The following is a 14,716-nucleotide window of genomic DNA, read 5'->3' on the forward strand; positions in this document are numbered from 1 at the left end:
CTAACCCCGGTTGGGCCACATGGAACGACACTGGCACAGGGAGGATGTGTGGCTTGGGAGCCCTGCGAGGTCTTCTCCTTTGCCTGACTTCAGCTTCGGTAGAATCTCCTCTTTGGGCAGACCTAGGGGCAATTTTTGCGTGCAGGGTGTGTAGTAAATGTCCTGAGAATTGTTCCTAGTAGTTTGCGTTCTTCCAAGGAAAGCTTGGACTATTGCTGAATTCACAGGAATTAATACCTACTTTTGGAATCATCTGAAGTCATATTTGATGGTAGTCTGTAAAATATTACTTGTTTTGCTACGAGTAAGTTTTGGCTTAGTGCACCTATCCCAGTAAGAACATCGAAAGTCTGGGTGGATGTTAGGGATTTGGGAGAGACGATGAGAAAGATCTGTCTGTTGTCTTTTCTGATGCTCCTGGATGCATGCAGGTGATCTTGGTCACTGCCTCTGTCATTCTGTGACAGTGGCTCTTCTCAATGATACGCTCCTGGGCTCCCTCTAAACATTTCCCCGTCCCATTATGATCACTACTATACATTTTTAGGGTTGTGCTTGTATATTTCTGTTACTCTGTAATGCACTTAATTTAAATTGGGGAAGCTCCAGAATGAAGCTGTGATCCTCTCCCACTTAGAAACGTTGCCTTAGGGGCTTGTCATCTAACAGGTGTGATTCGATTCATTGTCTCAAGGGTGAGTCTCTTCTAAGGAGAGCAGACAGGTGGGTTTGCAAGAGACAGATTGGCCATGAGGGTCCTAGCTGGAAGCATGCCAGAGGTCGGGGGCTGCCGTAAGAGAGGTGAGCTCTGGAACTGAAACTGGTTCTCAGGAAGAGTAGCCTGTGCCGTCACCGGCTGGAATCAGGTGGGATGGCTCAGGGTTCAGGGGGTTAGGTTTAGACTGAGTCATTCCCCATGGCACCTCCAGTGAAGAAAAAGATTGTGTGAGGGGAGCACAGTGACAACATGGATGTGATTTGATTTATCTGGGTGACAAGAGTTCTTCTGTGCAACGTTTGAGTCAGGAGGGGTGGAGCAGTAACTGCCGAGTAGAGTGTGTAGCACATGCTGCTGGGTAACTGGTGGTGCCATGCTCTGGGGTCTGAGAGCTACCAGAACTCAACACAGAATCATTTTTTAGGGCGAACGTTTGTCTCAAAGGCAAATGAAACATTCCATGAATATGCTCTTTGGTGGATTATATTTCTTAAGAGAGGAATTACAGCGAGATTGTTCTTGCCTTTTTCTTCCCTTTCTTTTACTTTCATTTCCTCTGACCCAGTCAATACCCCAAGCCACACAGCATACATTTTGCACACGTGTAACTCTAAGTCTCCATTTTTGATACTGTGAAAAGTTCTCGAGAGTGGGAAACAGCCTAATCTAGGATGCTTACTTTTTATATGTAGAAGAAAGGAAAGATGCCACACAGTATACAAAAGTGTGGCTTTCTAAGAAAATCGCCTCTTTTGGTTAATAATGCATAACTAGGATCTACATGCTTTTTATGATTATGTTGAAGTTCTGCCAGGAACAACACAAAGCTGACAGCTTTAACTGTGCTAATGTAAGGCTCTCTCTTAAATGAAAGAGCTAGCACGAAAATCATTTACAAGCGACTTACATGCTCAAGGTCTAATTTGTGAATGTTGTCAGTGTGTAAGCTTGGCAGGTGGACAATGTTAATGCTTGTTTGTTTACATCATAAATCACTTAAAAGGGTCTCAGACAGTAGAACTTAACTAAGGAGAAACTACTTTGCTAATGCAGAAATTCATCATTGCTGTGCTCATGTGACTTCTGTATTGATACTTCGAATAATAAAAGGAACTCAGTCATGTGCCACTGTTTCTTTCCCCCTTAGTGCTCTAGATGATGGCTGAAAAATGTGAATTATCCTTTCCTTATTGTTGAGCTTAGTTTGCAGGCATACCTTTTCTAAATATGTGTAACTCCATGTTTTACCATCAGCAAAGACCCGAGATACAATCCTCCCCTGTCCGTCATAATCTACTTTCTCGCTAGTGGTGCCTCGCTGGATGCTGGCGATTTGACCTGTGGATGAATAGGTGACATTGACGGCCATCAGCTTGCTGCTTGGCAGCCAGAGAGTCGGGTGCCCAGACGTGTCGTAGGCGATCCTCAGTAGAAATTTACGGTGGTCGTCATAGATCTTTTCTGTCTTTGTTGTTCGATCAAAGTCAACCGAAAGGAGGTTTCTGCCATTAACCTGTTACAACACCAACAAGATGATAAAATAAATCACGTTATTCCAACACCGGAGTCCCCAGTATTGTTTAAACACCATTTATGATGATTGATTCTCTTTGTCAGTAAATTAATTTAGCAACTTCTTGGGTACAAGTGCAAGGCAGTAGATTAACTGCTCTTTTAAAATGTTTTATTAAGCAGAAAGACAGCCTGGCATTTGTTCAAAACCATTTCAGTTAAATTTTGTAAACTAAAGCAACTGATAAGAAAAATACCAAAATGTATTTGCTTTAAAGTTTGTTCAGGAAATCTATAGGTGGTAAACATGACACCTATTCATATGACTCAAAGCTCCTCCCCCAAAGACACTGGAAAATAATTGCTTAGTAAATTAATCATGGCTACATTAAATAAAACACAGTGGTTAATGTGACTCTAGCCCTTTGAAGAGCAGTTAAGTAGAAGCTGGAACTCACATTACTGTAAATTATTAATGAGTTTCAATAGCAGCAGGTTATAAACAAGATCATTGCTTTTGGCCCAGTGCTGCGACGTCACAATTTTTGGAGAAGGCCTCTTTCTTTGGAGAAGAGCTGGTTAACTGGCAGGGACTTCAGAGTCCTTCACTAACACATACACATGATCTGAATATTGTACTTATTTGACAAATTCAGCACCATGTGTTGTCACAGAGTCTCTGTGGCTCAGTGCCACGTCCAGAACCTTGGACTAAATCTGGCTGTTACTGTCTGCCATCCGAGGCATACACAACCCAGCATTCGCTATTGCAATTAGAAATGTGGTCCCGATTAAATTCTGCTTTACAAACAGTCTCCAGCGTTTGCAGGCTGGGAACCTCTGAGGGGCAGAGACCACGGCCTATGCATTCTCTGGTCTTCTACAGCACCTTTGTGGGAGGGGTGGCTTGTATATTCCAAAATGCTCATTAACTATTTGGACTGTTACAAATTAAATGGGAAAATCTTAATTTTATATAGCTGTATTCCAGCTAGAACCTTCAAAATGGACAGATCCAGCTGACCCATTTTACACACACACACAACCACTCACATGTTTATATAGAAATATATGTCTATATACATACATCATATATACTTGTAAAATTTGGAATAAAACTACCTTTTGCATTCTATCATTGACATTAAACACGTCCCATGCAAAAATACTCCTTAAGCTTAAACTTTTCCAATTGGCTGTTCAAGGAGAGTATTGTGAAGTCCAGGGGATGGTAGCTCGATAAGCTAAAAAGAAATGATGTTGAGGGCAGGAAGCACCCAGATAGCTGATTTACAAAAAACAAGAAGGCAGAAAGAGCCCTGGAGGGAAATTGCCTTTTTTTTTTTTTTTTTTTTTTTTGAGACGGACTCTCGCTCTGCTGTCCGGGCTGGAGTGCCGTGGTACGATCTTGGCTCACTGCAGCCTCCGCCTCTCAGGTTCACGCCATTCTCCTGCCTCAGCCTCCTGAGTAGCTGGGATTACAGGTGCCCGCCTCCACACCCATCTAATTTTTGTATTTTTAGTAGAGACGGGGTTTCACCATGTTGGCCAGGCTCATCTCGAACTCCTGACCTCAGGCCGCCCACCTTGGCCTCCCAAAGTGCTGGGATTACAGGCGTGAGCCACCGTGCCTGGCCTAGAAATTACATCTTAACTTTTCAGTTCTATCAGCTGATGTGGGCAGACACCCCGCAACACTGTGTCACAGCAGATTGTCAGGGGCAGTGGCTGGGGAGGAACCCAGGACTCCCAAGCCTGATCTCTAGACCTGAAGCAGCCTGACCTCAGCTTTCAACCCCCCTGAATCTGTTTTGTCCATCTGTAAATAAAGAGGTTGGCCTAGATCCCTTAGGCTCTGTCTTTCAGTGAGTTTTATTTGCCTCTGACCAGCCAGCTGGAGGCTTTCTGAGCTCCATGCGGAAATGTCTGCATATTAGTTGCTCCCCGCCTGATGTGAATTTTGTGAAACTTTATGAGTTGAGCTTTGCAGAATGCTTTGTGTACCCTGGTAAGAAGCTACCAGCTAATGTTACAAATATATATTTTGAAGCCTGTAGAAAGGTTTGATATCAAATTGATAAATGGCAGAATCAAGTTGTTCAGCTTATATCTGCACTCCAGTTTTGGATGCCTCAAGAAGAGGTTTTGCACAATTTATATGGTTTTCTTAGGGCTCTTGAGTGCCTGTGATTGTGTTTTGAAAGGAAAAAATACCCTGAATGTTTAGAGTTGCCCTCTTTTTTCTTCCTTAGATTATTCCGGGTTTTGGAGGAACTACAAAAGACTGACTGTAGCTTCCAGGGACAGGGCTGCCATGTTATTATTGCCCATGTGTTTGCATTTTCCTTGGCATTCATTTTAATTTGTATTAATTCTTTACTGCTTCCTGGACCCTCCTTCGTGTCTGCAGTTTCCTCTGGTTGGAGTATGGGAAATCTGGACCACAGAGTGGGTATGACGTGCTGCTGTGGGGAGACAGGCATGGAGCCCCATCTTTTCATGGCCTCTATGCTCGGACTTCTGATTTTTTTTTTTTTTTTGACGGAGTCCCGCTCTGTCACCCAGGTTGGAGTGCAGTAGCATGATCTTGGCTCACTGCAACCTCCTCCTCCAGGTTCAAGCAATTCTCCTGCCTCAGCCTCCTGAGTAGCTGGGATTACAATCATGTGCCACCGGGCCTTGCTAATTTTTGTATTTTTAGTAGAGACGGGGTCTCACCATGTTGGCCAGGCTGGTCTCGAACTCCTGACCTTAGATAATCCGCCCACCTCAGCCTCCCAAAGTGCTGGGATTACAGGCACGAGTCGCCGTGCCCAGCCCTGGCTTCCGATTTGCACCTTTGGTTTGTGAGTGTGGCTAGGTGACACTGAAACACCCAGGTGCAGGTCAGATGATGCCATCACTGTGTGTGACTTCGACAAGCATCTGGAAGCAGTGAGACCCACCATCTGGACATAAGTTCAGATTTTTCTTTTATCCAGACAGACACTGGATGCTGTGCCCTTCCTGTATCCTCAAACCAAAGTCATGAGGAATGACTTCGAATGTGGCTGTGTTTCTTCCCAAATTCCCAACACAAGCCAAGGCTTTAACCATTCTTACTGTTTCCAGACACCGCTCTCTGTTATTCAGTGTGGAACATTTCAAAAGATACTAACAGATCTCATGTTTTTCACCCTCCTTCCCATGCCTGGACTTTCTCCTTTGGGTGTTGTGAACAGGGGCACCTGTGTTCCAGGACATGGTTTTGCTTCACCACATCTTTTTGATGCCAGGGCAACTTTTCGAATCTTTTTTTTTTCTTTTTTTTTGTTACAGTCATAAAGTGCCAGCATTATTTCAGGCTCCAGTGGATTTTTTTTTTTCTCCTGAGACAGGGTCTCGCTGGGACACCTAGGCTAGAGAGCCATAGTGTGATCTCGGCTCCCTGCAGCCTCGACTGTCTGGGCTCAAGTGATCCTCCCACCTCAGCCCCGTGAGTAGCTGAGACTGCAGGCGTGCGCCACCACAGCCGACTAATTTTTGTATTTTTAGTAGAGACGGGGTCTCGCCATGTTGCCCTGGCTGGTCTCAAACTCCTGGGCTTAGGCAATCCACCTGCCTCAGCTTCCCAGAGTGTTGGGACTACAGGTGTAAACCACTGTATCTGGTCTTCTGGTAGCCTTTTAATAAATATTTTTAATTATTATTAAAAATATCAGGTTAAGACCAGGAGGGGTGGCTCATGTCTGTAATTCCAAGATTTTGGGAGGCGGAGGCGGGCAGATCAGTTAAGGTCAGCAGTTTGAGACCAGCCTGGGCAACGTGGTGAAACCCTGTCTCTACAAAAATACAAACATTGGCCAGGTGTGGGAATGCGTGCCTGTAGTCCCAGCTACTTGGGAGCCTGGGGTGGGAGGATCACTTGAGCCTGTGAAGTTGAGGCTGCAGTGAGCCAAGAGCATACTACTGCACTCTAACCTGGGCATCCCAGCAAGACCCTGTCTCAAGAAAAAAAAATTATTTATACACACACACACACACACACACACACACACACACTTAAATAACAATCTAAAAGTGAAACCCTATCTCAGATCACTGCTACACCTCCAGCTATATAAAAATGAATTCATTTGTTGTGTATGAATAAGAGATCACCATGAATTCCTTTGTGATGTATACTTCTTTTAAGTAAGCATGGAAAAAAAATCTCCATTTTCAAAGATCATGTCCAGCATGATTGTAATTAATCACAACGTCACTTTGATGTTGGGAGCGGGCAGCTATAATCTTCCCTCTGGAATATGCTTGAAAAGAACATGACGCAACACACTTTTCCCAGGGAGTGATGCCAGCAGGGGGGGATTACACTGATTTATCCAAGATGTCATGGGGGGAAGTGAGGAAGGGCAGGCTCGTTTCCCAGTACACTGGGTGACGATATCAAGACTCTCTTGTGTCCCCGTTAGAGCATCAACTTGCTACAGGTTGTTTTGTGTGTCCGCTCCGTCAGCAGGTGCCAAGTGCATTGTGCAGTCCCACGCTAGGCTGTGCCGCTCAGATTAAAGTGAGAAATAGGCCACTACCAAATGTGACTGGCATAATGAGATTTAAATATGCTATCATATTTATGCATGCCTTTAAACACACGTTTGGCTTTCAAATTTTGAGATTTTCTTTTTAAAAATGATTCACTACAATTTTTTTTTCTCTAAGCTTCTGAATCTGGGCAGCTTTAGGAGATGAATTTTAATATTAGAACACCATGACAATTTTTTTTTGTAATTGATTGAAGGCTGGTTCTACAATCCAGCAGTGAGAAAACCTAGGAATATTTACCAAATATTATAAGGCACAGATAAGCAACTGCTATCTATGTGTCTTTTTTTAAAAAAATGAGCTACAAACAAGTAAGTACAGAATAGTTGTGTCTTCTGCTTCCTTACATCTCTATCACAGTCTCTTGTGCTTGTTATTTTCTGCTGTGTCCAGCCTGTCCCTTAATGCACTGTTTCACAGAAATGCTTTTCACGTTGCTGGTTTCTTATATGATTTTTCCATTTCTACTCCCTGCCTTTTTTACTTTTTAAACTTATATATATATATGGCTAGGTGTGGTGGCTCATGACTGTAATCCCAGCACTTTGGGAGGCCGAGGCGGGCAGATCACTTGAAGTCCCGAGTTCAAGACCAGCCTGGCCAAAACATGGTAAAACCCCATCTCTACTAAAAATACAAAAATTAGCCGGGCATGGTGGCGTGTGTCTGTAGTCCTAGCTACTTGGTGGGCTGAGGTATGAGAATCGCTTGAACCCGGGAGACGAGGTTGCAGTAAGCCAAGATCATGCCACTGCATTCCAGGGGTGACAAACGGAGACTCCATCTCAAACAAAAGAAACAGGAAACACACACACACACACACACACACACACACACACACACACACACACACACAGTATAGACAGAGAGAATGATATCTCTATTATTTCCATTTAACCTGTTATTTCTAGTGTTAGGTTTATAGCAGTCAAACATTTGCAAGGATGTGCTGTTCACATAGCCCCTCTCTTGGGAAGATCTAGATGCAATGGCAATATGAATTTTAGAGAGAATTCATATTGTAAGGCTGGCTTTCCTCATTCTTTCATTTATTGGATAAATATTTGAGTGCCCACCATGTGACAGGCACATAGCTAAATTTAGGTCCACAACTTAAAAATGAACAGAATTTTCTGCTAGGAAATAATGCAACGTAAGAGAGGAGGCATCCTGTGTCTCAGGCAAGAGTGGAAGGGAAACGGGTGGCTCTTTGGGCTGATTCTCACTGTCTTGGTGGGCTCAGGTCTTTCTCTTCTCTCCCCTCTTTTCTACTTTGGCAGACTCCAGGCTCAGTCCTTAAACCAGATTTTCATATCATCACTGTCTCCCTAGAATTTCTCTCTCAGAATCCACAGAGGAATGAAATTAGCAGTCAGAGCTGGCACATCCAATCTTATCTTGAAAGTAAGAAACCCTCCCCTGTGATCTTGGCATTGTCTCTCTGAGAGCAATCAAACAGATCAGCTGGAGATCTCCTTTCGGTGGGATGGCACAGGCCATTTAAAATAGTGTATTTTCTAAAACGTCTTGCTGAGGCATTGTGGCTCTGCCATTTAGAAAGAAAGTAACACCCATGCCTGTGGGCACTGGGCTCTTCCTTCCTCAAGTGAGGCGTTTTCTTCATGTAGGATTAGGCAGAGAACCAGGGACTTCAGATTGGGTTTTCTCTCTTTCCCTCTCATCTTCCTAGGTTCTTTTTACGTCTTGCAAAGCAGTATTACAAAGAAAAAAAGTGCACGCTTACTTACAACTTGTCTCCAAGAACAGCAGGCAATATGTTATGTGGTCAGTTTCCGGACAAAGTATTTCCCACTCCTTCTTCTTGCCAGTGAAATTTTACTATCCAGCAAGCTCAACAGCCTTTTCCTATCCATCTGGTGTGTGAGTAGAAGAGGCTATCTGGGTGTGGGTCAGGGAATATATAACCATGCCTTTTCTTTTCTTGTTTTTTTTTTTTCTTTTTGAGACAGAATCTTGCTCTGTCTCCCAGGCTGGAGTGCAGTGGCATGATCTCGACTCACTGCAACCTCTGCCTCATGGGTTCAAGCGATCCTCCTGCCTCAGCCTCCTGAGAAGCTGGGATTACAGGCACCCACCACCACGCCTGGCTGATCTTTGTATTTTTAGTAGAGACGGGGTTTCACCATGTTGCCCAGGCTGGTATCGAACTCCTGACCTCAAGTGATCCGCCTACCTTGGCCTCCCAAAGTGCTGGGATTATAGGCATGAGCCATCGCGCCCAGCCTGTTTTCAAAGTACTTTCACATTATCTCATCTGATTCTTACAACAACGGTGTAAAACAGAGGTAGTATAGGGTAAATTTCATTTATCTGCAATATTGCACGCGCTCTCTCTCTCTCTCTCTCTATAGTCTTATCTTGTTATGGTATTTAGATATGTATAATCTATATCATAATATAGATATCATGATACAGATAAGGAAACAGATTCAGAGATGTTCTGATTCTCCCATAAGGTTTACTATTAGCAAAAAGTAGAGCCTCATCTGGAACCGAATTTTTTTGAACTCTAGTTAGGTGCTGTGTCTTTGGTGTGCAGAGTGCGGGGCACAGCGGTCATCCATGCCTTCGTGTCTTCTGATGAAGTCCTGCATCTGAGAACAGGTGTGACGCTGTGTGCATGCATGCATGTGACCCCTGCTTCAGGACAGCTGAGCAAGGGAGGCCTGTGAACTAGCCTTGTGTTTTCAGTGGCCCAAGGCCCAGGGCCCTGGGAAGCAGCAGTGAGTAGAGGCAGCAAAGCGGGGGATGCAGGAGACGCAGCCTGCCCTCAGGGTCATCTGCACAAATCAGAGGGCTGCCGCTATCTCCTGCTCTGCGAAATGGCCATCTTTTCTTTCCTAATGGCCATCTTTTCTTTCCTATCCTTTCTTCCCCCCTCACTGTGAAAAATAACAGTCCATCCCAAGTCATACACTGGACCCAGTGCCTGTGGGGACAGGACTGTGGGTTTCTTGGTCACACCTGTGTTGGTGCTTAATGCAGTGTAGACATGTTTTCAAATAAAATAGATGATTGTGTAAAAAAAAAAAAAAAAAAAAGAAACAAAACTTTGACAACTTTGATCCCTGGCATTTCATGCTGTCAGAGGTTTGGCTAAATATTAAAGGCAAACTTTAGGGGAATTTGAAGTCCTTCTCCAGTTTAATAGACTTCTTTTTCTCATTTGCCTGATGAAATGAGAGCTCAGCCTCCATGGGATGTGCACGAAATAAATATTTTGTAAAGAGGCACATATGTGGTCTCTCAGGAGGGTGGTGTATACACCTCCAAGGTCTTGGAAGACTTCCCTCCCTTGCACCCAATCCCTGCATCTCCTGTCAAAGATCCTTTGAAAGGATTAATATCTATACCTTGAATACCAAAAATAGAAAGCAATGTTCCCTCTGAAATTGACTTCAATAAAGGAAGACACTTTATATTTTATACAAAAAAGCTCATATTGTAGACTACTGCCTCAGTTTAAAATTTTTAAATAATATAGGATCATTTGGGGAAGAAATGATTTCTAGAAATAGCAGTTTTAGATGGTTACAGAGATTACTTCATGGAACAGGTAAAAAAAATGAGTCTAAAGTTGAATATAGATTTACTAATTATTCTTAGAGTTGTGAACTCACAATTACAAATGTCATTGTAGACAGGTTTTTTCAAATTTAGAAAGGAATATGGCAAGGAGGGTCCTTTATGGAGATATGGCATCCAGATGACTATAGATGGAATGAAAAAAGGACATTCCAGGCATTACATGAATGTGTAGTTGTAATTTGGTTTAAAATTTCCATGATATGCTGATTAAAATACTGCATCATATATGGATTCAAAAAGTGCTATGTCTCAAACTACTGTACTGAGATGGTGGTCAGAAGACCTGCTCTGGAAAACTCTTAGGTGATGCAAAAATTGTCTGAGGATGCATGTGAAGGGCTGGAATGAAGTTGTTTTAATACATGGGAATGGAAATAGACAGTATTCCAAGGTTGAGAGATTATTTTATATGTGGTTTTAAAATATGTCTATATAAGTAAATAAATATTACATATACACTGTAGATTATGTCACCAATATTTCTAGAGGTTTATATTTTCATCTTCCCTTTTCTGGTTCATCTTGGAAACTGGGTGTTGGCACATCCTATCTGGGTGCTGGTGGTACTTTAAAATGATTCGTTTAAAATGATGCTTTCATGTTTACCTTGAACCATGGTGTAGAAAGAATCGATCGAGGACAGATTTGAAGTGATGCTGACATCTTCTTCTCGACTAGATGACTCGATGTCCACTGTGATGGCCTTGTCCATGTCCCCATGCAGGTTTGTGACCACTCCAGTGGGAAACGTGACGTTTGTCAGACGACCTTCACTGTCATAGCTAAATACAAGGGGCATTAACTTGGTGTTAAATAGGAAACTGCAGTTTCTTCTGACTTATAAATACAATGTGTAGCAATATTAGTTGCACAAATTTGGAGGAGTATTTGTCTTTGTGAGTGAGCTATGCAGAGTGAGGACTTCAAACATGCTTTGAAGTAATCAAAAACCTGTTTAACATAGAAAAACCTCACCGGTGAGAACACGAGTAAACAGACCAGCTCTCCATCTCAACACATGATTCTTTGAAGTGTGACCAAAATCCTCCTGCACATCTAATTTGCTGTTTCAAAGGGAACATGTTTGCTGATATTAAATTCCTTAGTATTCCTTCATATTTTCTACAGAGTAGATTTAATTCACTGTTACATCGGTTCTTAAAGATTTACTGACTTACTCCCTCGGTGGCAGTACAGTACAGTATGTTTACGTGCATGTATGTATTTGCATATGTAAAAAATCCTTTTAGTATCTTCAAACATCCTCAACAAATTAATAAAGTAAGAACCTTTTAAAGACTATTTCTCAGTGATTGACATACTTCATAATGGTAAATTAGAGCTTGAATGCTGGCAGTGGTGATGATAACCCATTCTGTCTACAGTGATGTTGCAAGAATGGGGGATATCTTGCATGACGATTTACTGTGTTCACTGAAATGAGATGCAATCTTTCCTGACATTTAATGATTATTTGTTTTTTATTACACGCTTACTCTTTTTAGCAGACAAATACAAGAGGAACTTATAATTTGAGTGTTAAAATACATTTTTAAAAGCTGTTCTGTGCTCATAAATATGCATCACAGAAGCAACATTTGACTGAAGAATTGAATTTCTGTGACTTTTATATTTGTGGCAGCACCAGAGAAAATTTCAAAAATGACAGTGTCGTCTGAAGAAAGAAAAAAAAATGCAAAATTCTGGATGAGAAATTAGGGGTTTCCTGGGGACCACAATACACTAAAGGATTTCAGATTGATTCTAAGACTCCTTCACTAACTGAAAGTTCCCAGTGAGATGGAGACCTGAATCAACATCCTCCTTAAAATAAGCCCAGACACAGAACTAACAGAGAAACAACACTGTTAGAGAGAGACAGGTTACCAGGGGAGGAACAGAGTGACAGGGGATCACAATCATAGGTGAAAACATGGGGCAACACAGGAGTGACGTGTAAAAAAGGTACTTAGGTGATATTTTGGAATAAAGGGATAGAGAAGTGTTTTTTTTCTTTCCTTTTTTTTTTTCCAATTTCACTTGTTTATGAAATAGGGAGTTTTTAGTGAAACATTCATTTTGAAAAATGTGATTGGTCATTAGGAGAAGATTCTAGGTGGAAAAGACAGAGAAGGCTCCGCCAGGACAATGTTACAGTAGAAAGAGGGAAGAAAGAGAGGAGGAAGGCGAGGGACAGAGGTCTGTTCAGTGCCAGGTGATGAACTGATCCTATTAATTCCGTGGGGACAGTATCGGTCAGATCATGGGTTTGACTGACGTGATCTGACAACCTGCCACGCTGCTCAGCCAGCGGCAGGAACGGGCACTCAGGAGGGAGAAGCCAGGGATGGAGACGCAGAGGAAGCAAATGCACCATTAAGTGCAATCATTGTTCAGACTCACAAAAGGCAGAGCTGAAGATGTCCTCCCCGCCAACCCAAATGCCCCTAGCAAAGGAAGGCATAAATGGAAGAAATCCAACAGAGTTTATTGCTGTCATCACTTTTTTGAAGAAATTACTGCTCTTGAAGAAACAAACATGCACTGGTTTATTTATGGAGCAAGCAGCGCAGAGTTACAGAATTATTGACAAAACCAGCCTAAAGTTCTGTCGTTACATTTGGTATAAGTCTTGCAGCACATTACACATCTCATAGTATGATGTGAAGAACGTGCTATTGGGTTAAAAAAAATAACGCCCTTTTGAATGCCTCTACACAGGAGAATTCTGTATTGTACTATTTTCCCCCCTTTCGGAGATGGAAAATGAAAATATGAGGCGGGTAGCTGACTTGATCTGGCTCTCACTCTGTCTCTTGACTGGACCGTCACTGGAACTTTTGTGCAGCTGACCCCAGGCCCATTAGCCCTCCTGCAGATCACAGTGCCTGATTTAAAGCTGGGAACTCTGGCTGTATATAGATGGCACCGCCTGCAAGCAGCTTGCTGATTCATTCTCCTCTGCCCTTTTTTGACCCTTTTGCTGGTTTATATTTTCTAGCCTCATTCAATCTGAAGCAGAGACTTCACCTTTCTCCTGTAGAAAGCATTTCTGCAACCTCTAACTTTGCTATTTCATTGGCTTTGCCACACGTTCCGTTCCCTGCTGGGCAGGCATTCTGTATCACAGGACCCTGCGCACAGGGAGATACAGCCCAGGAAGCCGAGCGTTCAGACTCTCACCTATTAGCCTTTGGTTCTTTGGGAAATAAATATACAAGTAACCTTTGCAGGTGGTACAGTTAGAATGACAGAGGGTTAAGCTGGGATCTTAGTGGCCCAGCTTAACAGGTTAGCCCTGGAAGTTCTGAATTTGTGCCTTCCAAGGAGTAGTTGAACCTAAGTGCAGGCACTAACAGGGCTGAAGTGTTTGCACAAGGAAGGCTGCTCCGGTGTCAGGGTCCTCAGAGCTCCTATGTAACCCGGCACCCAACAGTTTCAGAACAGCCTTTCTGTGCGAGCTAAAGTATGAGGATATTGTGAAAACAAAGAGAAGTCTGGGTGAGCAGAGGTCACATACGTGACAATTTAACTATGAAAAATGAGGGTCCTGTGAGGCTACCGTTCACCAGAGTGAGCAGAAGGGGAGATGTGTTCATGCTGGCTTAGCTGGGGAAGAGCTGCACCCAGGTGGGGACCAGGCCAGGCCCCAGAACAGACGTGGGATCAGGCAGTCGGCGGGGGGCTCGGGTGGGGCTAGGAGGGCTGCGGAGGAAGGTGTCAGGGGGTGCAGGGGCCCGGCTGAGGCACAGTAGGCAGCACAGAGTCATACTGGAAGGGAGCCTTGGGTGGATCTCCTCACTGGAGAACATGAGGTGCTGAAGAAGGTTTAAAGAAAGCGAGGTTTTCATGAGGAACCTAAGGTGGGGGTGAGAGTGGCTCCCTGACTTGCCAATTTTACAAACCACGAAAAAAAATCAGGGATCAACACAAGGTTTTTAAATTAAAAACTACTACCTGTTACTCCCATCGTTTCATAAATAAGGCCATTTAAACATATCACAGAGAGGCGGGACCTACCTTCAGGGTGAGTACTTTCAAAAGAACTGTTTATTATTATTATTATTATTATTTTTTGTGAGACAAGTCTCACTCTGTTGCCCAGGGTGGAATGCAGTGACACTCGGCTCACTGCAACCTCTGCCTCTCGGGTCCAAGCAATCCTCCTCCCTCAGCCTCCCAAGTAGCTGGGATTACAGGCCCCCGCCACCACGCCCAGGTCATTTTGTATTTTTAGTAGATAAGGGATTTCACCATATTGGTCAGGCTAGTCTTAAACTCCTGACCTCAGGTGAT

General features: G+C 43.2%; 1 protein-coding gene across 1 annotated transcript in view; it reads right to left on the bottom strand.

The window, feature by feature from the left end:
* TENM3 (teneurin transmembrane protein 3) overlaps positions 1 to 14,716 on the bottom strand; it is a 2,279,939-nt gene that overhangs the window by 11,754 nt on the left and 2,253,469 nt on the right. Inside the window, exons 31-33 of the mRNA XM_050789940.1 lie at positions 11,015 to 11,202; positions 4,111 to 4,178; positions 1,935 to 2,231 (exon numbers count right to left, since the gene is read on the bottom strand). Of these exons, the coding sequence (XP_050645897.1) occupies positions 1,935 to 2,231; positions 4,111 to 4,178; positions 11,015 to 11,202 (553 nt within the window). The remainder of the gene's footprint in view (positions 1 to 1,934; positions 2,232 to 4,110; positions 4,179 to 11,014; positions 11,203 to 14,716) is intronic.

The sequence above is a fragment of the Macaca thibetana genome, chromosome 5, assembly GCF_024542745.1.
Source record: "Macaca thibetana thibetana isolate TM-01 chromosome 5, ASM2454274v1, whole genome shotgun sequence".
Classification (NCBI taxonomy): domain Eukaryota; kingdom Metazoa; phylum Chordata; class Mammalia; order Primates; family Cercopithecidae; genus Macaca; species Macaca thibetana.